Below are 24,863 nucleotides of genomic sequence, written 5' to 3' on the forward strand. Positions count from 1 at the left end.
AGACAGAAAAAGAATTATGCACTTTTGGGAAGTGAAGAAAGCATTATCTCAATGTTCCAAACACTTCTATTGCTGTACTGTTTGTATTACAAACCAGACAAATGATAGCCAAAGCTTGGAATGCCTAGATTGTAGAGGACTTAAATTGTTTTCATGTTGGCATCATCTCAAATAGAGTCTTTAACAGTGCTGTTACACTTTTCTTTGAACTTTTGACTAAAAGAGAGAAGCACACCTTTTTAAAGAGGTACTATTCTTGTTTTTTTCAGATTTCAGGTGAAAAAAATAATTAATGGAATGTGGGGGTTTGTCAGGTGACTAAAACATGTAAAACAATTTTAAACTTATTTGTCCTCCTTGTTCTCGAATAAAAATAGAAAAGAAAACAGAGAGGAGCCAGTCTTCTACTGCCTCACATGTAGTATAGGTCCTCTACAATTTGTGAAACATGGGTAAAGAGAAAAAGTGCCCGTGCAGGAACAATCATTAGATTTACACCTAGTGATTTGTATCTACCCTGAGATTTGTTTTGACAGAGCAAACAACAGATAAAGTCAAGTGACTTTAATAAAACTGATAGCATGTGCTTTAAGCTTTTTGCTATACCAGAAGAGCCAAATAATTTTAGAAGAGAGAACCCAGATTTAAATTCCTTAAGTTTGCTGAGTGCTAAGCAGACACACACTCCAGGAACAACCCGCCCGTCTCTCTCCACATTGTGCTAGAAGTTGTCACATTTATTCACCTCTTCTTGCAGTTGACAGGGTGAGCATATCATAATGTGGTTCAGTCAAAATGAGGTGACCCAGCAAAGACTTACTACTTGAACTGTTTAATCTAACCTATCTCATTTTGACTATATTAGCAAATCATCCCAGCAAATCTGAGGGGACAATAAACACAAGCAAGAAGTTGACAAGCAGCTGGGAGTGGTAACGTCAGCGGAACTGAGAAGATAACATCCATGACATCCATAACATTGACAACATAATGCTTCTACGAAGGAGAGCCTGGATCCTGCAAATCCTTTCCAAGACAGGGTATTAGATCTTACTTGATGTATTCCTTAAATAATTGTGCCACAAACATTAAACATGTATTAAATACAGTATTTAAAGTTGCAAAGTTAAGATTTCAAGCATTAGGAAATATTAGAATCAAGATTTTAATATAACTTTCATGTAGTCCAGCTGGACACCTACCCCACTTTGTGGCTGAGTCAGAGGCTATGGTGTGATGGTTTATAAACATCAGGCATTCACGCATATGGAGTTTGAAAAATTATCATAATGTATATGTATTGGGATCCATACTGAGATTGTATGGGCAATTCAAATCCTGGCTTTTTCTATTACAAAAACTAAGAATCTAATTTAGCAACCCAACCATTACTTTAACACACTTGCGTAATTTCCTGTAACAACTGCTCGTCACTTCATACATCATCAAACTGGGCTCCTGATCTTTTAACTCTCTAACAAAGATTTCAGTCAAACTTAAGTTCACTGACTGCCATGTAGCAGCGGGGCAAAATTAGATGGCTGAAATGTCCATTTTCTTCAGCTATGTCCTCGTCTCCTTGGATAGAGCCTGTTGTACCCAAGGAAGGCTCTCCTGGTTAGCTCATGAAGCACGTTCTGAATATTGTGTTGGTCAACGTCACGTATGAAGGTAAATTGAAAAAGGAGTGCTAGGCTGGGTGACAACTTCAGTGGCTCAGGAGTTGCTTCAGAAACTGTTCAACGACTCTTGCTATTTGTATGCTTAACTCTGATACAAGGGCAGGAAAAGTGACTGAGGAGCATTTCAGTTGTCCAACTTTAATTTATTCTGGGTATAATAGAGTCCTACTGGTCAGATTATTGTCTCAGAGTGGAACAACAATAGCTATCATGTTCACTGAGGAATAGCTGGTAGGGTCCTGATTCAGTCTACCAGGTATGCTGCTACAGAGAGTTTCATTTATCGTTGTTGCTTTAGAAGGAACCTTATAGGCCTGCCTCTAAGGGTATTCAGGTTCAGTGATTTTGATCCAGGCTGAAAGCTCTGGAAGAACACAAGTAAAAAAAAGGAATTAATTATTTTTATAAATGTCCTGCATTTTATGAGGGTATTATACACAGTATGTTTCCATAAACAGAGCTTTTTCCCAGCTGAACTCCTTAGATCTTCTCAAAAAACAAACAAGAAAGGTTTTATAGTAATAGAATATACTGAAGATACCAAGGTTCCTGTAAACCTTCTTCTATAGCAAATGCAAACAAATCATTCACACATACCCACCACAACCAGAAGACAGCTTTCTGAAAAATGTCCTTTCAATGACATTTGCACAGAATATGATAGAAACCCCACATATATCACTTAAACTTAGTGTTTGCTGTAGATACTGTGCTAGCTTATCAAGTTATCAAGTCAGCATGCATAGATGTGGTCAATGTTTGGAGCCTCTGCTCTTCTTCCCTCCTTATGTTCTGTGTGAGTTTGGGTAAAAAAAAGCATTTTCAATTCAGAAAATAATAAAGCAGAAGCAGGGCTGTGGTGTGGGATAATCATTACTTCACAGGACACAGCTTGGGTTGCTACTGCTTTCCATTTTGGATGAAAAGTACGTGAATCATGTCAGATAAACATTTTAGCTGGGTAGATACATTGAAGGAAATGTTTAATAGATCATTTAATAAAAATATGACTCACATAGATTCCTAGTCATCTATCTATAGCTCTGAACGATGGAAGTTATCCATCTTGAATTCTCATGATTCTTGCAGTATTGGTTACCTCATTTGCATAAAATGAATAGAATAAATTGTTACGAATCCAAAAATATACGGTTGCCAGGATACATCTTGCTAGATGCAAATGAAAATGGGTTTGTGCCGACCAGCTTAAAATAGTTTGGTACTTAGATATTTTCCTATTAACAGTAATAGTGATAAATGAAACATTACATATCCAATGAGCTATTGAAATTACTGCTATTTGTTTTGCGCTAGGACTATTATTTCAAGAAAATCTGAACTAATTTTTGTACAATGTAATTCCAGTAATACACCCTGCAGTTTCATTGTAGAAGCATACAGAATGAACAAATATTCCATGTTAGCTGCTTGATAAACTTTTGAATTCAAAAGGTAAGTCTCCTGTTAATTGTTTTTATGATTTTCAGTGCTACTACATTAACAACAAACATCTATCAGTGTATAGGAACACTATTATTATGCTTTGTCCATGTATATGTGGGTAAGGTAGTTACAGTTAAGAACCATTCCCAAAAAATATCCTAGGGTCTAACCACATTCCTATACAATTACATAGCCTAAGTCCCATTATTTAATGTATATTATTCTGACTTGCTAAAAAATGACAAGAATATAATTTATTTTTATTTTAAGCAACATATTTTATAAACCTTGACTATTTTTAAGCTGTAAGCATGCATATTGATATCTTCAAAAGCCTATACCAGAAGCTTAATCATATCACTTTCCTGAGTGAAGTTAATTTGTGTAAAAGACTGACAATGAAAATGAGTCTACGCTGAAAATAACTAACATATAAAATAAATACATTTTTATTGTGTGCTATTCAAGGTGTGTACATGTATTCTAAAAGGGATTATATTTCCTATATATTGACTTCCAAAGAGGTAGATAGATAAACATAGGTCAGATTTCCAGCTGTATTCAGTTGAGACTCCTGTATTTTTGGTGAGCTGTGTAGCTGCTCTAATCTCTGGTCCCTTGCCAGGAAAGGGCTGGCTGCCCATGCTTCTTCCAACGTCATGCATCAACTGATACAAGACAGAAACTGGGGGGTTAATGTAATAAAGGCTCAATGTATGCTGAGAAAGAAAGCTCTTCAAGCTGAAGATACCTACAACAATTGAGATGCATAAGTTTTCTCTGTCCACATACTAATGGTTGGTTCTTTGAGAGGAGAGAAAAATACTGACAAAACCACAACAGCACATTTCTCTCACGGGAAACAACTTCAGACACAATTCAGAGTTGTAAAATGATAGATTAACTCCCCCCTCTCCTCTTCTGTTTTTTTATGTCTCAAAAGTTACTGGTTTTACTCCTAATTTGCAGTGGTATAACTGAGAAGAAATTATGTCCCTAAATTCCAAAATAGCACTGAAGTTCATCTTCACAAGTGATGAACAGCTACAATTCCAAACAATATCAGTGAATTATGCAAGTGATGACAGGATCATACTGAATATTCATATAATTTACTTCATAGAATGCATTAGCATTATCCTTTTTTTTTTTCTGCGTTCAAAAATAAAGTACTTCCAGACTGAGGAGATGATTAAGGGGCTGATTCGATGGCCCCCGAAATTGAAGACACTTTCCTTTGAATTTGGTAATCTCTGAACTGGGCTCTAAACCTGTCTTTTCTGAGAATACTTTTTGTACTAACCTTCTTCATTTCAATCTGCACAGACCTAAATTGAGCATTACGAAAGATGCCCTTTTATTCCACAAATCAACTCCTACATGTAATACTTGAGAAAACTGCTAGATACATTAGTTCTGCTTAGCAAGTTAAACATCAAAAGCTGAAAACTCATGTTCCCATCTGTTTCGAGACTGCTGGTTGCATCCAGATGATTGTTAGTGCAATTCTGCATAAAGCCATGAGTTTCAAGACTTGCAAGGCACCATACTCTAAAACAGACTAGACAACACTGTTCCAGGTAGATAAAAATTCAAATATTTGCCAACACCGGAGATGACTTTATGAATCATTCTGTTTAAAAAAAAAAAAAAACAAACAAGAAAAAAAACCCCAATAACCCCCCCATATCACCATTCAAATTACAGCAGATGTTATAAGGCCAGCATCTAAAAAATTGGGGAGTTTGCTGCTATGCTGCTATGTCCCAGTTGAGACATGGCAATTGGTTGTTCATAGTTGTCGTAACTGTGCGATAAAATGTGTTACGTTCCCCTGAGATTTGAGATAGCAAATTGATTTGGACAAGATTCAGTGTGAGATTCAGACTCTTAAGTTTTAGGTATCTGCATGCAGGTGTCTTCAGCTAGGTGTCTAAGTTTCCACTGTAGTGAAGCCAGATTCACTTGTGTAGCAATGGGCATTCTGAGCTACCCGAGCTACCTCTATGGGTCACAGGACCTACAGGAGATCTGATGCTTCTGGAAGAGCAGTAGAAAACAAGGCAAGATACTCAAGGGCATCTTAAAAAGCCCTTAATGTTTCTGTTTATCCCTCATGTGGATCAGAACCTGGGTCAAAGCAGCCTGGGTAAGCTTTGGGCTGTGATAACACAGTCTCTTAGCAGCTAGCCCACCACACTGGTGATCAAACAATTGATTGTAGGCACCTACCTGCTTCTTGTGATTCTCGAGACACCCATATGAAAGTATCCAGACCTGAACCCTGCTACTGACTGTCATGGAAGATTAGACACATAATTAATGTCTAAGACCATGCAGGTGTCTGTATACCTAAATTTAGAGGCATGATTCATCTGCATATATGCAAGCACATCCTTTTTCACCTGAGAAAATTTAGGGTGTTTGAGATACTGGGATGAAGCTGGTAGAGATGAGACAGAACTTTATGGGAATCCTGCACCTCTTCAGAGCAAAAACTGGGCGCTATGTGGGATGCCTCAGGGAGTCCAAGCGATAAGACATGACTCTACTGAGGAATCTGAACCCTACCCATGTGCCTTAAACTGAATTTGTCTCACACTAGCAATGGGATAAGAGTTTTGCACAGACAGTTACTGTGGCTTGGCTATACACAAATAGCCGGTTAAACAATTATTTCCTGGTCTCTAACGTCACTGTCCAAAGCTGAGAATCTGAAATCTATTACTCGCCTGCCATTCCCCCTACAGGCTGTTCAACTTCACTCTTATGGCAGTACGTGACGCTAAAGCTACGTAGATGTTCTATAGTTAATTTCATCAACATATACCGGTCCCTTTGTTTTGGCAGGATTTTAAAGTTGGGCTTTTCTAACTCCTAAATACTACTCGTATCCAGAATCAAAATATTCTTCTGGCTAAGTCCCTGATGCATTCAGTGCAGACAATCTGAGAGCATATATAACACGCACTGAGAGTCAGAATATTTCCAAATGATGGGTGACAGCTGCCTCTTCTTTCGTAAAAGCATCCAGTTAAAGACATGTCTATTATACAGAGATCAGAAGACATGCCCCAGAAAAATAAGTAAAAGGGGACATTACGCTGCAAGCTGAGAATCTGAGGTTCAGTTCTCTCTCCTGGCTCAAGTTTTCCATGTGACTGTTCTTCCTGCTTGAAAGTGGAGCAATGCTATTTACTTCTTTTAAAAGGTACTTTGAGACTTGTGGATAAAAAATGCAAGCCAGCAGCTTAGTGTTCTACTAAGCCGGGTGCTGTAAGGGTAGCTATATTAAATATGTGCTACAGTAACAGACACCGAGCCTTTTAATAGACTAAGTATGTCACCCGAATTATTTTCTAGCTAGAAAATCTGGAATTCTTAGACCAAAGAAGAACAATTCAAGGACATCTGGATCCAGCCCGGGTAAAGGCAAGAAGCTAAAGCCTGTAAGCGATGCTGCCCTGCGACACTTGCTCAGTGGGAGCGGCAGGCCAGAGGGTCAAGTCAGCAGCAGACTCTACGTGCTCACAGCTCTACCAAACTGCTCGGCTTCAAAACTTCCCTTATTCATGAGAATCACACCTCTTGGTGCACCCAGACCCTTTCTTCAATGTGTCTGCCCCAGGCAGCAAGCAGCTGCGAACTCTCAGGTTCACTGGCGCAGTGCTAGAATGGCTTTGTGGTCAGCATCATAACTTCTCACATTTAAAGAGGTCGGCAAGCAAAACCCTGGTACGAACCAGTTACCAGATATTTATATGCTGTACTTCCAATACTGTTACTTGTAGGCTTTTTTCTTCTTTTTTTTTTTCTTTCTTTCTTCCTGTAAATGACTCAGACTGCCTTTTGGGGAAGGGGGAAATCGAGCGCTGCTAAGCACTCTTGCAACTTTAACCTTATTTAACCCTCAAAACAGCAAGAGGAAGTACAAAGTATTTTCACGAGCTGTGAATGGACTCAGATCTAGTTTTGACGTCTTGAGGAAGTACTGTCTTCTGTAAAGCCAGAAATGCAAAAAATGTATTTGCAGTCCAGTCGAACTCGTTTACACACACACACTCCCGACACCCCCACCGTAAAAAAAAAAAAAAAAAAAAAAAAAAGCGCCCACCAGCTGGAGGAAAGGGGATGGGATCTCTGCGAAACGGGGCGGATTTGGGTCAGGGCCGATGTCCCCGGGCGGGGGTGCGGCACGGGTGACAGCAGACACCCCAGATCCCCCCACCCGCCGGGCCGGGGAGCCTGAGGGCCCCCGCCTAAGGTCTGTGCGGAGGTGGGGGACCCTCCTCCCCCGCCGCCTCTCCTCCTCGTTCCCCTTGTTCAGAGCCGCGCCTCCCCTTCCCCATCTGCCACCGACGCGGGGACCCTCCTCCCCCTTCTGCCCCAGGAGCGGCGGATGGCGGCTGCTCCCCCCAGCCCGCGGCGACGGGAGGCGGGTCTGAGGGAGCCGCGCCCGCCCGCCCGCCCGGGCCGGCCACCGGCGGGAGCCGCACGCAGCCACCGCGGGGCGGGCTTGCGAGCGTCGCGCTGGGCCGGGCCGGGCTGGGCCGCGCCGCGAAGCGCAGCACAGCACCGCCGGCTGTCTCTGAGGCGCGGGGGATGGACCAGGGTCCCTGTAGCGGCGAGCGGCGACGGGCGGCTCAGGTGAGCGGGGTAGAGGCACGGCGGGGCCGGGTGCTGCCGCCCGCCCGGGGGCTGCGCGGGGGCGGGCGGGCTGAGCCGCCTCTGCCGCTAGTTCCCGCAGCGCCCTCCCGCATCAACCCCGCCGGCAGCGGGGCGGGGACGGGGCTCTGCCGCCCCTGGGCTTTCTCCTCCCGGAGGGCTCCCCTCGCCCCCCTGCGATCTCCGCTGAGCCCTCGCCGCTGCCTTTATGGCCGCTCCTCGGTCCACGGTCACCCCTCCCCGGCCGGCCCGGGCCGCAGGCGGCGCGGCTGCCCCTGCCGCTTCGCACCGGCGCCGCGGGACCGAGGTGGCCAGGCGGTGGCGGGGGGGCACGCCGGGGGGCACAGCCAACTGTTGCCTGGGAAAGCGCCGGCCCCAGACCGTTGCCGGCTCCTGTAGCACCGGGGCGGTGAGCGCCGGGAGGGCTCGCTTCGCCTCGGCGACCGGCTGCGTTTGGAAAGGCGTCGGTTGCGGTGCGAGCCCCCGCGGAGATTCCCCCGTTGGCCTTGCCCCAGCCGCGGGAGAGGCTTCCCCGGGCACGGGCCCTGCAGGGTGGAACTCTCTGGGGTTTCGTTGCCGGCCGGTGGATGCCGGAGCCGCCGCGGCTGCAGGGGAGGGCAGCGCCGGTGCGGGGACCTGTCTCTGCCTGCACCCGGGCCCAGGGAAGCCTGGCTTAACTCTAACACTGCCCGAGGCTATCTATCAAACAACACGTCGAGTACGCCTCTGCTGTAGTGGGGGGAGAGAAGGGGATTAAGCTCACAAGTTTGAGTATACCCAAAACTTTCTGTTCCAGCTGCCGGTGGTTGTTGGATGGAGGGTGCTGTAAACGCGGTGTTTCCTGAGGGGAGTACCTAGCTAGGCGCGAGATGAGAAGCACGATCTGTAGTGCTGCATTCATCTCGTTCGAATCTCTGTCCATGCTGAGATGTGTTACAGTGAACAGATACCACGCTTGCATCTGTTCTTCTTATTATTATTTTTTCCCTAATTTAATTTCAGGACCGTTTAGCTTTAATTTTGTTTATCTGGGTTTTGTTATGCTAAGGTCTCAGTAATACATGATGCCTCTGTGTAAAATCGAATGCTCCGTAATTCACTGGCAACACAGCAAGACGTAACTTCACATGCTTTCAGTGGTGGTGTTAGTAACTTGCCGAGGGTGGTGATGTGGGTTGGTTTCCAGTCTGTTCCTGGTAGTCTCTGATTGCCAGACAACCAATCTTTGCACTCTGTTTTTGTTTATCAGATCCTAAAGGCAGTTTGTATGTGTATGGGGAAAGGGCAAGTTAAGAGGGACAGGGATGTTTTTGCTTTGCCTCTGTTCTCGCCATCTGCAAGGTCAGAAGAAAATAAAAACTGCTTTGATTGTGAACTCTTAGGTGGGGAGATCTGGAATGAAATGCTGTCGTGACATGAGGTTGCCTTGTGGGCAAAGAATTTCTCATGCTCAGCACTGCTCTGCAAAAATACCCCAACTCACATTACATAGGGAAGAACCAAGCTGATACTTCCCTTTTCTCTGTGATGCTAACTTTTATATTTTTATAACATGTAAGGAAGACTTACACATCAGCAATGTACTTCTTCATTTTTTTTAAGGAATAAACTTTGTAATTTCTCATGTTTGACTCTCCTTTCTACTCTCCTGCAATACCCCTCCCCCCCCCCCCCCCCCCCGGCCTGAATTAAAAGCTAATGATAAAGCCCTACTGCTCATGAATTTAGCTTTCCTAGGGTAGACTGTAAAAAAATGTTTTAATGAAATGAAATTACAAATTATAGGAATAGCATGAAGGGTTTGACTTAAATTCATAAAAAGCATAAAGTAGCAACTAAGAATAAATTTCTTCAACTTCAGTTTGTATAGTCTGTCTGGTTCTTAAGGTTTAACTTAAATGTCAACAATGGCAAGTATAAGCGAGGCTCTCTGGGTTATTTATATGGTTTCTTAATGACTGGCCAGTATTTTATTGTATTCTGCTCTGTACTTTTTCACTATCCTCCTGTGCTGTTTTTGCAGTGACGCTTTGTTTTTTCTGTGAACTTCTGTATTAAAAACAGAAAATAAAAAAAACGCATGTGATTAAAAAGACAATGTATGCCAGTAATTAGAATAAAAAATACTTGGTTAATTCACAAAGGAAAAATGGTTATCATCTTGGATACTACTGCATAGTTACTGTCAGCATATGCCGTTTTGCCATAGTAGTGAGTCTGTTGGTGAATTTTACCGTGCTGGGAAGATAATTCATTGTTAGTGTGCTTAGCTTGTCTTCATGACATCATTTTTTGACACTGTTTTGTCAGGCTGAAATATCTTGTCCTCAGCAGTATGGTGGTCTCACAAAGACATTGAGGATTTGCATGTGCAGTATGTTGCAGATTTCCACATGTTACGTGTTATACAAAATGAGGGCTTAAAATGTGTGTCAAATACTAGATGTTTTTTAGATGAATAGCAATTCCGATACTTTAACAGAAATCTTATTTTATAGGTGTACAGATTCTATAAATAAGACCTCATATACCTTATACAAATACGATCATATTTGTATATATTTCCAACTACCCTTTTAATTAGAGCTTTTAGGGAAACTGTAAGAGTTTTGTAGAATCACTGGCATTCTTTAGCACTAGGTGCATAATGCATACGGTAGCACGTGAACTTGATCATTCATTTGAGATTTTATACAAAACAGAAAAATATTATTCTATATCCAAAACCCATATGCAATCCAGACATCATTAGGTCTCCTATTAAATCCCTGGAGACAAACTGAGCATGTCAATGTGACCTATAACATCAGTGGACAGGGAAATATGCATACTAATAGTATATGTTGATTTGAAGGAGCCAGAACCTCTTAGTGTTTCCTCCGTACTGAATTCAGTATGTATTTGGATCTGTTTCAGTATTATCAATCATTCTTTTAGCAGTGCTTTCTATTCATGTTATCTAGGAATGCAAAACAGTAACATTAAATCAGAGAAAACAGTTTGAGAGGCATGAATTAAAATATTTAATATATGGGGCAGCTTGAGAGTTGCAAAAAATGCAGTCATAAATTTGAATTTTGTTGTTTAAATTAAAATTGTAATAGAAGCTGCTGTGCACTTGTGTGAATGATGATGAGAGCAGTGTGAATGATGTAAGATGTACAGGTCCTAATTCCTGTGAAGTACTGAATTTACCATTCTACTTTCACAGAATTCCAATTCACACTTCCAATTAAAATTAAAAACATGTCTTATTTTCTGCCTTTATATACTGCTTGATATAAGTTCTTGATTTAAACTGGTAGCAGTAGTCGCTCGTACAGGAAAAATAACAGTAATAGGTATAGGACAAATACCTTTTAGGACAGATATGACCTAGTGCAGCACTGACACACTGGTGCTTGAAAGATTGTTGTGTATTATTGTGGATTTTAAATGTTTAGAAATAATCTCATCATTGGTATCTTAATGTTTACATTAAGTTAAATATCAGTCAGTCTTACCTAAATTCAGGAGGGGCTACTTTTGGATGCTAATGGCTGAAATAGTCTTGTCTAATTTATAAACTTGTCCATAGACTACATAACCAGTGCCCTGTGGGACTTCTTTGTGCATTTTATCCTTTTTTTCCTATCATCTGTGATAATATGTGTGTCAGGCTGTTTGTAGTGGCAATGTACAGGTTGACTTTTAACATCATGGTTCGGATGAATGGCAATGCAAAAGGTGAAGCTAATGCGCAAGTCCGAGCCTTGTTTTTGAGTAAATTTGTGTGACGAATTTGTGAAGTTAATAAAATGTGAAAAGTTCAAAATGAAGGTTCAAATAGCAGTGCAACTTGTGGTGTTATGTGTGCCTCTCACCAGTGCTAGTCTGGTTTGGTTAAAGTCTTAAGTTAATAAACGTGATTCATGAACGTGTGTCCCTCAGACCTGTTGAAGAGCATCAGTACGGCATGGGAGCTGTCATGTTTAGAAAATGGCATGGAACATACTGGGATCTTGAGTTTGATCTGTGGGGAGCTCTGGATGACTGAGTCATATCTTTGCATGATTTAATAACACTGGAGGTGGCTCGGTGTTTTTAAGTGGATATGTAGACTTACACTGACATTTTAGGTAACAGCCATTCTAGACTCCCCTATAGCACTCGGATACACATAGGTTTAGCTTAAAATTTAAGTAGTTGTTAGAAGCTTTTTTATATATAATTTATGGGATTTGGGGGGGGGAAATCCTTTTCCCTATTGAATTGCAGCCTGAATTCATAAATTATTTGAGTGGCCTATTTTACAATTAGATGCCTCAAAGCTAAGGTTGATGTTCTTAAAACTCATGTGTGAGAGCACACTGTTGTCTGTATTTTTTACTGTAAAGAAAATCAGATGCATAGAGCTTTGTTTCTGCGTCCATCCAGAGCTGTTGCCACCATGACCATTCTGGAGAGTGGCATCTCTCTCTTGCCTAACTGCCTTTGGCATCTGGAGATGGGAATGTTCCCTCAGTATTTGAAAGGCTTGTTTTGCTAAGAAATAAGTAGGTGTAAGCTATTTACTCAAACTTGAGGAAGAAGCATTTGCAATGATGTTTATCTCACCACCTTCTCCTTATATTCGATGGTGCATTAGTTCCATCCCGTACCCATGAAGTGTGAAGCTTCATTCTCTGTCCCCTTTTCAGCTTGAAGTAAGTTGAGCTCACATCTCCCTCTTCCCAGGGGAGTGCAACAAGCAGCGTGTCATAAGCTGGCCTTCATTTCACCTGCAACTGTGTTGCTTTGAAAGAAGTAATTAATTAGGCCAGAGGGAGAGTGACTCCTGCCCTGTGTCTCAAGGCATTCAGCTGAGTTGAGAGAAATCTGGTTTCTATGGGTGTTTCATTCTTTCATCCAGTAAATATTTTTCCATTTCCTAGCTTCAGCAGGAATAGTCTAGGACAGACTATAGTCTGTGGGTTAGGGCACTACCCTGGCATGCAGAGGTGTGGTTGGGAGCCAGCCTCTTTGCCTGGAAAGAGCCTTCCGCCCACTTTTACTTCCTGTGCAGTTGCTTTCCCGATGCTCTTAAATTACTCAATGGTGCTTGGGGGCATGCTCCTGCCTTCTCATCTAAAACTTCAAAACTGCATGACTCCTTTCCTCATCAGCTTGTCAAAGGGATGACTTTGTATCTTGCTCCTGGGGAGGCCGGAAGGTTTTATAACCTTTTTAATAACGTAGGTACCTCTTGTGCTTCCAGGATAGGTGACGTTGAAGGTACAGCCTTCACAACTTTGTTTCCTATTAGGTTAGATGGCTTCCTGCTTACTATCCCAGTTATTTTAATTTCTATTATATACCAAACATTTATTGTAGCCATGTTCATAATTCTTCTGTGCGTCCATTTTGTGCTTCTAGTCTCATGGACTAGTGAATCTCACAAAAGTGTAGACTTTAGGGGGATGAAGGCCAACATTTGGCAAGACTGAGGTTCACTTCAGGAGAAAGTATTTTGGGGTTAGAACACCATTTGAGCCTGGTTTGATTCAGTTGTCCAGCACAGACGTTTCTTGTAGATCAAGCTGAGATGCTTTATGACATCCACTGCGTCTATGCTTGGCTAGCAGATGCAAAATGGCCAGAAGGCCCATGTCCTGCTTGGAGTAGCACCTACTCCAAGGTAGAATATTTTAAGACAGCTTTGCACTATTTGCCTCTGCAATTGAACTGACCCTGGTAGTGTCCTAAGACTGTTGTCGTCTAGGCTGAATGTGGTTAGACTGAGAAGTGGGAAGAAGGGGTTGTTTTCTTGTTTTTCAAAGTCATTTCAAAGAAAACCTGCTTTCTGTTTTATTTTCTTTATTACAAGTGTATTTGGTACCAAGCCCGGTCATTACAATTTTCATTTTCCAGCCGCCCCAGATTAAGTCTGGGAGGTTAGCTTGAGTTAATGGCTTTCTGGGAAAGGCAGGGAGAAAGTTCGTCTTCTGCTTTCTCTCATGCATATTAATAGTGGTGTGGAGCTGTGGGGCAAAAATTCATTACTGTTGGTTGTTAGCTGGTACAGAAATGCTGAGTGATGGTGCCACTTACAGAGCTGAATTGGTTTTGGAGAATAAGGAAAATTCTCTCTGGTAACTGATCCATATGATCCTATCTCCAGTAAATTGATTCCAGAATTGTGTTTAAATAGCCTCCGTGAGAGATGTGCAGTGGTATTTATCTGGTACAGATGATTTGCTGGTCCTAATTTTTTTTTTTTGGGGGGGGGGCTCATTTAATGCTGTGGAAATTGGGGGAGGGAGGCAATGGTGAGGGGAAAATTTTATAATAATATTCCTCAGAATTGTTCAAACCTGGTTAGATTTTTAGAAGGCTAGATTGTTAAATTTGTTATGTTTCATTTCCAGGGAAGTCTAATTTGGTTTCAATTATGCTTTCTCCCACGCACATATACATGGTCTGACGCCTTGTGTTGTATTGCTTTGTAATTGCACAGTGTTTTGCTTCAAGGATCATCTGTAGACTGTTGGTGACTCCTACGGATAAAGATTTCATGACAGCCGTTGGCATCTTAGAAGCTTCTGGAAATAAGTCCGTAATCATGTCCCTAATAATTGATAGCAGCAGAGGAAATGGGAGCTGATATTCTGTAAACGTTTTTCCTATGTTTTTATTATTAAAGCATAAATGCCCTGTAGGACTCGAACACTTCCCTCACCCTCTCAGAAGGCTGTGCTGCAGCAGAGCTCTGTAATACCAATTACTGTGGGGATGGTTTGCCGTTCCAAATGAGATCATGATGGGGATGCTGGAAAACAAATCTCTCTCAAAATGTGTTTCATGCTCTGAATACTTGAGAGATTTTGTTAGAGTGCGATACTTAGGTCTACGGGGTTTATGTTTTTAATTAGAGAAGGTGTTAAAAAATCTAGTTACTATTTTGTATCAACATCTCTTGAATACAAGAGGAAAACAGAAAATATTTCCTGATGTTGAAGTATTCTAGGAATGTGTTGCCTGTAGAACTGATTCGTATTTCTGTAACTAGATAATCTTACTAATTTTATTTTATTTTTTCCCAAAAGACAAGGAGAGAGCACACAGAGGCCTTAGAAGTATAGATAATCTGCTTGTCCATTTTTATACTGCGAGACAAAAAATGATTGGGGTCTGACTACTTATGCCTTTGTTTTACTGAGGTTTTGATTCATTATGGCACAGAGTATCATGTTGTCCTTTACTGAACTAGAAGTAAATCTGCCAAAAAAAAATCCCCTTTTGTTCTGCTGCTGAGGAACACTGTGGGCTGCCAAATCCTGGCAGTCTGAGTCACCACAATCGTAAGAAAGTGTTTGTACTCTTGTGGTTGCTGTTATTCAGTGTCTTCTCCTTTATTCGTAAGACAAAGGGACACCTACAGGTTAAAATACTACTTTTTAAAGAAATATTCTGTGTTTATACTGAAATATCATTTTGTCAAAAGAGAATTAAATACATACTGGTAACACTTTAAAGCTACCAAGGAGCAAATGGTAATCTTAAACAATAACAAATACATATATACAACAAATCCTATTTTCTGTCTAAGAGGAATATTAGACTTCAACAAATGATGGGATTATTTTAAACTCCTTGCTGAACTCTGCTGTTTTGGCCGTCTGATCTGACCTAGTAATGATCTGATAACCAGGGAGACTGTTTCCTTCCTTTAAATAAATAAAAAAAAAAGAGAAAAAAAATGTTTTAAGGACAGAGACTCTGACCCTGGAAGTGCTTATCTGTATTTTAACTTTGATGCGTGGGCTGTGACCCAAGCAAGCATAACTCATGTAATTGAATTCAGTTGTTTTCAGGATCACTCTCAAACAAAGCAGTGGAATATTAAGTTGCAATATTCAAATAAAACTCAGGATGACTGCATATAAACAGCTGAGGAAAAGCAAGGTGGTTTTGAATTGATGATGGGTACCTGTATGGCTGACAGATACGTTCCCTGACTCCACAGATGTGTGCAGGTGTTCTGCCTCTGCGTACGCTTTGGCAGTCTGGCTGATGCTTGAGCGGGAGGTGGGAGTTCTTGCAAATTCTTCATCCCATCGCCTGTACATGGAGAGGAAATGGGTTTCCTTAGGATTTCTCAATTCTTTAGCTGTTTATCGGTAGGAGTCCTCATGATGTAGGCTTTTAACTCAAATATTAGTTATTGAAGCAGAAACAATGATTTCTTTCTTTCTACTGATAGAAGAACAACAAGGCTTTTATACCTTTTATTGCCTGATACATGGGGAATTCTGTATGTCATTTACCTTTCCCTAGTGGTGAGCTAATGAAATTTCCAGAGTTCTCTCCAAGAAGCCAAATTTATTAAGTCAGATCATCAGTAACTTTCCTTTACTCTGTCCTGTAGAGCTGGTGAAGAAAAGGGAGGTGGGCTGAGCTGGGTGTGGGAGGTTGGCACTGGGGCAGTGTGGGACACATATGGAAATATCTGTGGCAGAAAGTAATATCATTTTAATTGCTGCTCATCACTACAGCTGTTTCCCAAAGAAGAGGTTCTCATGCTATCAACAGGACATTCACACAAAGAAACAAGATGGTAGATAAGCAAATGCAAATACATTACATGCCCTCTACTCTTTAGTTTTTAATACATTCTGTAGCGATGAGTTCAGCGTGAAACACTTGGTGACATGTAATTATATATGCATTAAGTAAATGGCCGTTGATTCATGGTATCCCTCTCTCAGGGTATGTATTCTTAATGCACTGAGGTAGGGATGAGTGAGTAGTAGTACAGCTCTGAGCTGCTTGATTCATGTGGCAGTGCCATCCCGCTCACGGTGCTGACTTCCTTTCTCCTTTTTTTTTGCCCGTAAAAGGAGAAAAGTGCTGCCATATGACTTGCTTTAAAGAGAATCACGAGATGAGGATCCGGGGGGGAGGTTATTCAGGTAGCTTTGTTTCTTGTACTCAGTACGAGACATTCTGCTTTCTGTGTTCAATGTGATATGACTAGCAGAGTATGCGGTAGTATTTCCTTCAGCTGACATTGAAGTAAAACATTTCATTCTCCTAATAACTTCTTTATGTTTTGGGTTTTGGGGTTGTTTTGGGGTTTTGGTTTTGGGTTGGGTTTTTTTTTTTTCTGTATGGATGAGAGATTCTGAAGGGAAGTTGGGTATAAATGGGTTTGCAAAGAAGATAAAAATCCCAGTTCTTGAGGATTAGGCTGTCCTCCAAACCAGCAGACACTTCCCTGCTGGAGAATGTGTGTGGTATTAGCCATCTTGTGCCAGTGACAATAGGTAGGCATGCCTAAGTTTATTGCTTAATTTTGTACTGTTGACAAGTTTCATGTCCAGTTTTATAGAAAACAGACTATTCAGGTGAATCTCCAAGGACTTGCCTAGAAATCAAATCTGGACATCTTGGTGCCTTTCTGTAAGCGGAGAAGTCCTTGAGCCCACTCGCTCTGCTGTCTTATGGTAAATTTCAGTGTACAGTACAGCAAGAGTTGTCTGACTTCCTTTGACATATTCTGACAAAAAATATGGTCCTCGCATTGATGAGAGTCACATTTTCTCCATAGACTGAAGGCAATTAACAGCTTTAAATAAATTCCACCCAGCTTCTGCCATGGGTTACTAGGTGGTGTTCGATGGGCTCCTGGTTTGGCATCGGAGTGTGCAGCCAGTATCAGGGTAGTCTTGAACTGTGCTGCCTGCTGATGTCCTCCATGTGCATTCAAAACCATCTCTGAGTCCGTGATTGACAGTATTGATCAGCTTAGCTTTAGTCAGTTTTGCACATTCCCTTTACTTAATGATGTTATGAAAAGATTTGACATGGAAGCATGTAAATTAGCTGTGTCTCTTTTTTGTGCAGTCCAACACAAGATGCTTTAGAAATCACAGCAGAATGGGTCTACCCATGCAAACCTGAAGGTTTTGGGTTTTTTTCATTGGCAGATGTGAGAAGTGGAAACTTTTGACCCCAACATTTACTTTCTTATGAAATTAAGCATTTTGTCAGGGTGTTCAAAGGGAGCTGGAGAAAATTAAGATCTTAGTAATGAGAAGTCATTACTTAGCATCATCCTTTTCTGGTGTCACTGTAGGTATCCTGGGAACAGAGCAAAAGGACCATACTAATTCTGGATCTATAGTCACATTTTCTTTTTCTTTCAAGCTGGTTTATTATTTTTTTTTCTTTTCCACATCAGAACTAGGATGTAGGCCAAAATCTGTGAGAAGCAGATGTCTGTCTCATGCCAGGAGTGTTCTCATCACTGGGATTTAATAAATTTGTTACTTCACTTATGTGGGAGGGTTTTTGTTGTGTTGTAAGGATTTGGTTGTTTTTCTTGGAAGATCTGATAGTGAGTTTTCTGGTTAATTGCAGTGATGGTCTTTACTTGAGTGTTGATGTCACTGTTGGGGTAGATGTGTCATCTTTTCATCTTTTTGAAAGACAGAAATTGTACCTGTAGTTCAAGGCACTACAATGAAAGTATTCCCAAATAAATCGGGGTGTAGGAGTTCATCATCTGGGATTATTAGGTTGGAGCAGATGGTTATTAGGTGGACTATTAGGTTGACTCCCTGGATCAGATTGGCAGCCAGTACTCCAACAGTTACAAATGGTTTGTTGAGGTTTTACAGAATAATATGCAGTTTTGTCAATACTGTGCTGGGTTGACCCTGGCTGGAGGCCAGGTGCCCCCAAAACTGCTCAATCGCTGCCCTCCTCAGGTGGGCAGGGGAGGGAAAGTATAACGAAAGGCTCCTGGGTCGAGATAAGGACAGGGAGAGATCACTCAATGATTACTGACATGGGCAAAACAGACTCGACTTGGGGAAAAGTTAAATTAATTTATTACCAATCAAATCAGAGTAGGATAATGAGAAATAAAGCCAAATCTTAAGACACCTCCCTCCACCCCTCCCTTTTTCCTGGGCTCTACTGCCAGTGTTCTCCACCTCCTCCCCTCCAGCAGCACAGGGGGACCGGGAATGGGGGTTGTGGTCAGTTCATCACATGGTGTCTCTGCCGCTCCTTCCTCCTCAGGGGGAGGACTCCTCACACTCTGCCCCTGCTCCAGCCTGGGGTCCCTCCCATGGGAGACAGTCCTCCACAAACTTCTCCAACATGAGTCCTTCCCATGGGCTGCATTTCTTCATGAACTGCTCCCGCGTGGGTCTCTCCCACGGGGAGCAGACTGCTCCAGCATGGGTCCCCCACGGGGCCACAGGTCCTGCTAGAAGCTTGCTCCAGCACGGTCTTCCCACAGAGTCACAGCCTCCTTTGGGTACATCCACCTGCTCCGGCATGGGGTCCTCCATGGGCTGCAGGTGGATATCTGCTCCACCATGGACCTCCACGGGCTGCGGGGGGACAGCCTGCCTCACCATGGTCTTCACCATGGGCTGCAGGGGGATCTCTGCTCCGGCGCCTGGAGCACCTCCTCCCCCTCCTTCTGCACTGACCTGCGTGCCTGCAGAGTTGTTCCTCTTGCATATTCTCACTCCTCTCTTCCGGCTGCTGCGCACGGGTTTTTTCCCCTTCTTAACTCTGTTACCCCAGAGGTGCTACCACCGTCGCTGATGGGCTCGGCCTTGGCCAGCGGCAGGTCCGTCTTGGAGCCGGCTGGTATTGGCTCTGTCGGACATGGGGGAAGCTTTTAGCAGCTTCTTGCAGAAGCCACCCCTGTAGCCCCCCAATACCAACAGGTTGCCACGCAAACCCAATACACGATACCATTACATTTTTAAGACTGCTTCAAGATAAGCAGAGTTGGGAATGGAGAAGCATGCAGTGAGTTGATCGGTAGGTAAGCAGTTGTGAAAGGGGTGTATGTTTTTGTCAGTGTAATTTTTCAGTACCTCGTGACAGTGCATAATCACTTACATCGATGCAATGTTTTAAACAGAGTGATTCTTGCTAAATATAATATTTACATCCATATTTGCACCAGGGTAGTCGTGTTTTCCTTTGGAAAATTTTTATATGCCTCTGCAGTGTTTACAAAGACTTGTTGCTTGTGTTTCTTTTTGTGCAAAAGAAGGGTAAATGTTTTTGATTGAGGTTTGCATGATTTTTTTTAAAGTAAATAAGTTGGGATTTCTGACATAGAAGAAACAAGTTTGTGAATTAATGAAAAAAACACAGATTTATTCCTGAAGTGCTAATCTTGTAAAGTGAATTTCTTCCTTGCCCACCACCCTGATCTGGGTAAAATTTGAAGAAGCAGAGTCTCTCAGCTGCTCTACATTGGGATGCTGTCAGTAGAGCTATGCCCACTTTATACCAGCTGACACTCAGGACCAGTATTCTACTGGCAACAGTCAGGCTTGCTGAAATGAGGAAATCAGATGCTCATCTTCAGTCTATCTGAACACATTAAAAAAGTCCAAAACCTAGAGAGTGCATATTTTCATGTGTGCTGCATATAATACATGTGGAAACATAAATGCTCAACTGTTACATGGTTATTTGGTTCTGTTCTTGTGATTTGAAAGCAACAGCCACCTAGGTGAGGATGTGATATTAAAGCCAGAAGCTATAATGTCTGGAAAAGGTGACCTGTTCATTCTGAAATGCATTGGCTGCTTATGGAATTAACTTCTAAAAATGATGTTCTCCAGAAGCAACCGGGTACTATAATCATTATACATGTTCATAGTAGGAACTAAATAAGGAATGGATATGGCATGCAACCGTGCTGTTACATTTTTTAGTACTATTCGTGACACAGTTTTGTCCTGTGCCAACCAACACTCTCCCAGATAATGCCTTAGCATAGTTCTGGGGTTAGGAGAGACGGTGGACTATTTCCAAAAGGCTGTTTGGATCTGGCCAGGCTGGTTTGGAGGGATAGGATTTTAGTTGTACAGCCACGAGCTGTACCATGCTCTTTGGTTCTAAGCCCAGAGCATGGCTACGTGCCCTAGTCTGTTTTATTTTCTGACATATATGTGGCCACAGATCCTGCTTTCCAGGAAGCTGAAAATCCCAGAAGCTGGGATTCAGCAACTTCTTTGGGAAAGCAATGGAAGGACTTTGTGTGCTTAGGATAGGAGAAAAAATTACCAAAAGCTGAAAGTGAGAAGCTGTGTCTGGAAAGCTGGAAAAAGAATCCAGAGCAGGTTAAAATCATAGAATAATTGAGTTTCGTATTTCATATAAGAAAAGCCCCAAGGAATACATAGGTGTAATTAGCCATTTTGAACGTTCTAGTTTAAAAAAAAAAAATTTAAAAAAAAGTCAAGAATTATGTCCTGGTATTTTGAATCTAAATGAATAAATTAAATGTAAGCAGATGGTATCTACAGTGTCCTCAACCACAGGATGTATATCCTGGCAGTAGTGTGAAATTTATCCCTGTCCTAAGCTTTGCCTTCTGTTAACTAAAGGAGTAGTGGCAACCTGCTAGCACAAACCTAAGTTCGCATGATCTTTAGGTTTTACCTGGGGAATCCCTGTCTCAAGCAGATATTTCAGCCCTCTTCTAATTGTCTGATTGCCTCCTAACTTTATATTTAGCAAAAACTGTAGAACGTGGGGGTGTTTTTGTGGGTTTTTTCGTTGGTGGTTTTTTGCGGTTTTTTGTGGGGTTTTTTTGGTTGTTTTTTTTTTTTTTTTTTTTTTTTTAAGCAGTGTTTAAGCAGTGTTAAAGCTATTAACATCCTAATGACTTAACAGAGTCTGGTCCAACAGACAACTTACAGGTTGACTCTAGTCCATGGAGCACTTCCATCTGTCTCACAACCTCTCCTCTACAGGAGATGAGGAATAGCTGTTGGGATGGTGTAGGCTGCCTGGTGAACTGGCCACATATCCCTCCACGTGGAAGTGGTCCAGCGATCAGAAACTGAGAAACTGAGCTCCCGGTCCCCATGCGGACGGTGACAGGCCAAGTGCCATTCCTGGGCTGGGAGTTCCTGGTGTGATTTGTGGTTTGAGGGTTGTGTGGGGAGAGAATTAAAACTTGAGTGAGGATCCTGTTCAGGATGAACTGCCCTGAATTACCTGCGTTACCATTGAGTCTCTCACATCGTTCTGCATAATATTTAAATAGTATTAGCTTGGTAATAAAAGCTTTAATGAGCCTGTGCTTTTTCAACACATACATTGATAAGTGGGTTCTGCTGCTGCTCCTTTTTTTTTTCTTCCCTATATCAAAATACAGATTTGTAACTTCATTTTGGAATATGTACTTTCTACTTTTTTACTAAAGGACTTCTACAACATGAAATAATATTGCGGTTGCATAGTTAAGATTCAGAGTCTGGCCTCTGACGCACACTTCATCTTATTTAACTCTTCTACTTTGCCTTTGAACTATAACATTATGTAGTCCATTCTGTAATGCAACTTCACTTAACTCTTTTGCAAGTAGAATTAATTTAGCATCTTTGCTATTTGTGCTTTGTTGAATACTGATCATACAGCCTTAATTATTTCTTACACAGCAGGAAACTTTCAAAGTAGCAGCTGTGTTTTGCCTTAAGTCAAATTGGTTGTGGACTATGACTGCTCAAATCCCGGAGTGGATAATGAGCTTTACTCCCAGCAGGTTCCCCAGACTACTACGCTGAGGGTACTGAACTGACTTCTGTGTTTCATTGTATAAATACATTTTAACTAGGGATAAATTGACTTACTGGTTGTTACCAAAACAATAAAAGAGAATTTTATCTTCTGCATTAATATGCGATGGTTTGCCTTCTTGTTGACATCCTTCCCTTAAAGCAGCATTAGGGTTTTTGCTAAGGTTTCCAGAGTGTCTTATGTGTTTCTGTTTAGTTTTATCATACTCGTATTTAAGAAATGATCACTTTCCTTTCTTCCGAACTCACAAATTCTCCCGAGGAGAAAAGCGGTTGCTTATAAACATGTTTCTTCACCCCATGTTTAGGTTGGAGTGTTGTAGGGAGTATCTTGGTATTTAGTCATTTTATAAACATTTTAAAGTGTTGTCCCTTTTGAGTCCCCCAGCTTTCCTGTGGAAGACTCTGATATCAGTCTTGGACTGTTTTTCTCCAATTTTAAAGGAATATTCTGTCTTAAAGACCCAAAATTGGAAATTTGAAGCTTTTCCAGTCAGAGTAGTTTATCCTCTTTCTCTTCCATGGCACTTACTTTCCCACTCGATGGCATCTCTCTCAGTCCAGAAGTCTTACCTCAATGAACTTGCCTTGCAGCCCATTCCACGCAGCTACTGCTTGCGGAACAAAAAGTGCTTCCTGGCATCTGTTTGTAGTCTCTTTTTAGTGCCTGTTTCATACCCTGTTGTCGTATTAGTTCTATGAATAGGACTGACATCGTTTTTACATTCCTTTTGAGATTGTTTTAGTTTGATTCTGATTTAGACTGAAAGAAACTTGGGTATATAGGATAAGTCTGAACAAAGGTTAAAAAGCAGGCTTCCAGAATGTAATGTGTATTTTGTTAAATATCTAATTCAGTGCTAGCTACTACTTACGTTGTGCTTCAGATAGCTATTCTGTGTAAGTTGCAAAGTTTTTGTCATTTCATGATTTAGCTGAGCAGGAGATACTCATTGATAGTTGCTGGGGTTTTGTTTCCAAAATTTAGTTTTTCTATATGAAAATGTGTTTCAACATCCAGAGCAACTGTGTTGTGTCTACTTCCCAGCAGACTCTGTAAGCTTTTTGTGATTATATTTTGCACCTGTTCCATGAGAGCTTATTGTTGCCAGCAGTGTTAATTTTCTCCAAATAAGCCAAGTTATGCCACAGAACAAACTGGTCTAGCATAAAAATATGGAAATTATGAATATAATTCAAGAAAATTCTAATTTACCTTTCTTTTGGTCTATGTTAGATCTCAACATTTTTAATTAGCCTCACTAGGCTTATGTGCTCTGATGAGCATACAGTTTTCTAAAACAATCCAATTGTCTTGTTTTGCAATATACAAATTCTGAAGTTTCTATCAAATATATTTTATCTTCTGTTCTTGCATCTACTTCAGAACTTTTATGCTATTTCATTTCTTACAGCAATCTTTTATTTTTATTGCATAGAGTTTTACCCTGGAATTTTTTCTGTCCCACTTGCAATTGGTTTAAAGGTTCCGGCATTTTTTTACTGTAATTAAACTAGTAAGTAAGTCTTGTTCTATAATTAATTAGTTTTCCTGAAAAACATTTCTGTTGAAATACTTCTGTAGAATTTGGTGACGTATGTCCTGTACATTTGAAGGGAATGTAGTAGTCATTCACTCTCTAATTATGATATTTGTAGTCATATTTCCATTTAATACTTCCAGAAAGAAGCGGAACTTTAGTACCTTTTTTCCTTTACTAAGGTCTTTTTACTTCTGCTTTCTTTCTTATGATAATGGGTCATGAATTCAGTTAAACTGTGTTGCCAGTGGCTTCAGTGACTAAAAACTGATCTTTTCATATTGATGAACTCCTCCTGGAGTGGATCAAAGAAATGGATCAAATTATGGCTCATATAAATACAATGCTGCAGGTACCTACTTTGGTATGAGTTTTTTAATTGATTAATTAATTAAAGGTGTTCAGCTAACAAATACTTTTCCTGCCCTTTCTCAAACTGACTCAGGGTCTTTTTTTGTGTCATGACATTCCTCCAAAGCCAACTGATGTCATGGTAGCATAGTTTGTGCTCGACTTGCCTTTTCAAAGCTAAATTCCACCAGTTTTATTTCTGACGGTCATCTAAATTTCACAGTCCTCTTTCTTTACCTGCATTGTTTCTGTTTCTGTTCTTTCCAGTCTCCCTACCTGTGATCCCTACTCATCATTTTCATCCATTCTGTTCTACCACCTTAACTTTCTCTCATTCCTGGTAGTGAATCTGCTTTGGTTTCTGTTTAACATCAATCTCGCTGCATTGTTGCTTAACCACTCCTTCCTGTAAACCTTAATTACATGAAGCTTGGAAAATACCTCAATGCTTAGTAGCTTGGGAGTTAATGTGGTCCACAAAGTGGGATACCCTCTTTGAAACTTTCTCACGGATGCTCATTTAATTAGTGCTGGTGTTACTGAGTCCTTCAGACTTGTCATTTTTGTTGTTCTTGGGTCAAGAGGGAAGGGGT

The 24,863-nt window shown here is 41.3% G+C and overlaps 1 protein-coding gene and 1 long non-coding RNA gene across 9 annotated transcripts in view; one reads left to right on the forward strand and one right to left on the reverse strand.

The window, feature by feature from the left end:
* LOC142601433 (uncharacterized) overlaps window positions 1–19,551 on the reverse strand; it is a 480,670-nt gene extending 461,119 nt beyond the window's left edge. The window contains exon 1 of the long non-coding RNA XR_012834989.1: window positions 19,319–19,551. This is a non-coding gene — a long non-coding RNA (uncharacterized LOC142601433). The remainder of the gene's footprint in view (window positions 1–19,318) is intronic.
* The window catches only part of CYRIA (CYFIP related Rac1 interactor A), a 59,496-nt gene continuing 42,142 nt past the window's right edge, over window positions 7,510–24,863 (forward strand). For 2 of the 8 annotated variants that reach the window (XM_075750574.1, XM_075750572.1), the window contains exon 1: window positions 7,584–7,772. Coding sequence is in view for 1 of the 8 variants with exons in the window: in XM_075750570.1 (XP_075606685.1) it covers window positions 7,525–7,772 (248 nt within the window). In the remaining 7 variants the exon portion in view is untranslated. Of the gene's footprint in view, window positions 7,773–16,648; window positions 16,721–24,863 lie in introns of all 8 variants that reach the window. The other 6 variants (XM_075750575.1, XM_075750576.1, XM_075750573.1 and 3 more) reach the window with 5 other exon arrangements.

The sequence above is a fragment of the Balearica regulorum genome, chromosome 3 (assembly GCF_011004875.1).
Source record: "Balearica regulorum gibbericeps isolate bBalReg1 chromosome 3, bBalReg1.pri, whole genome shotgun sequence".
NCBI lineage: Eukaryota > Metazoa > Chordata > Aves > Gruiformes > Gruidae > Balearica > Balearica regulorum.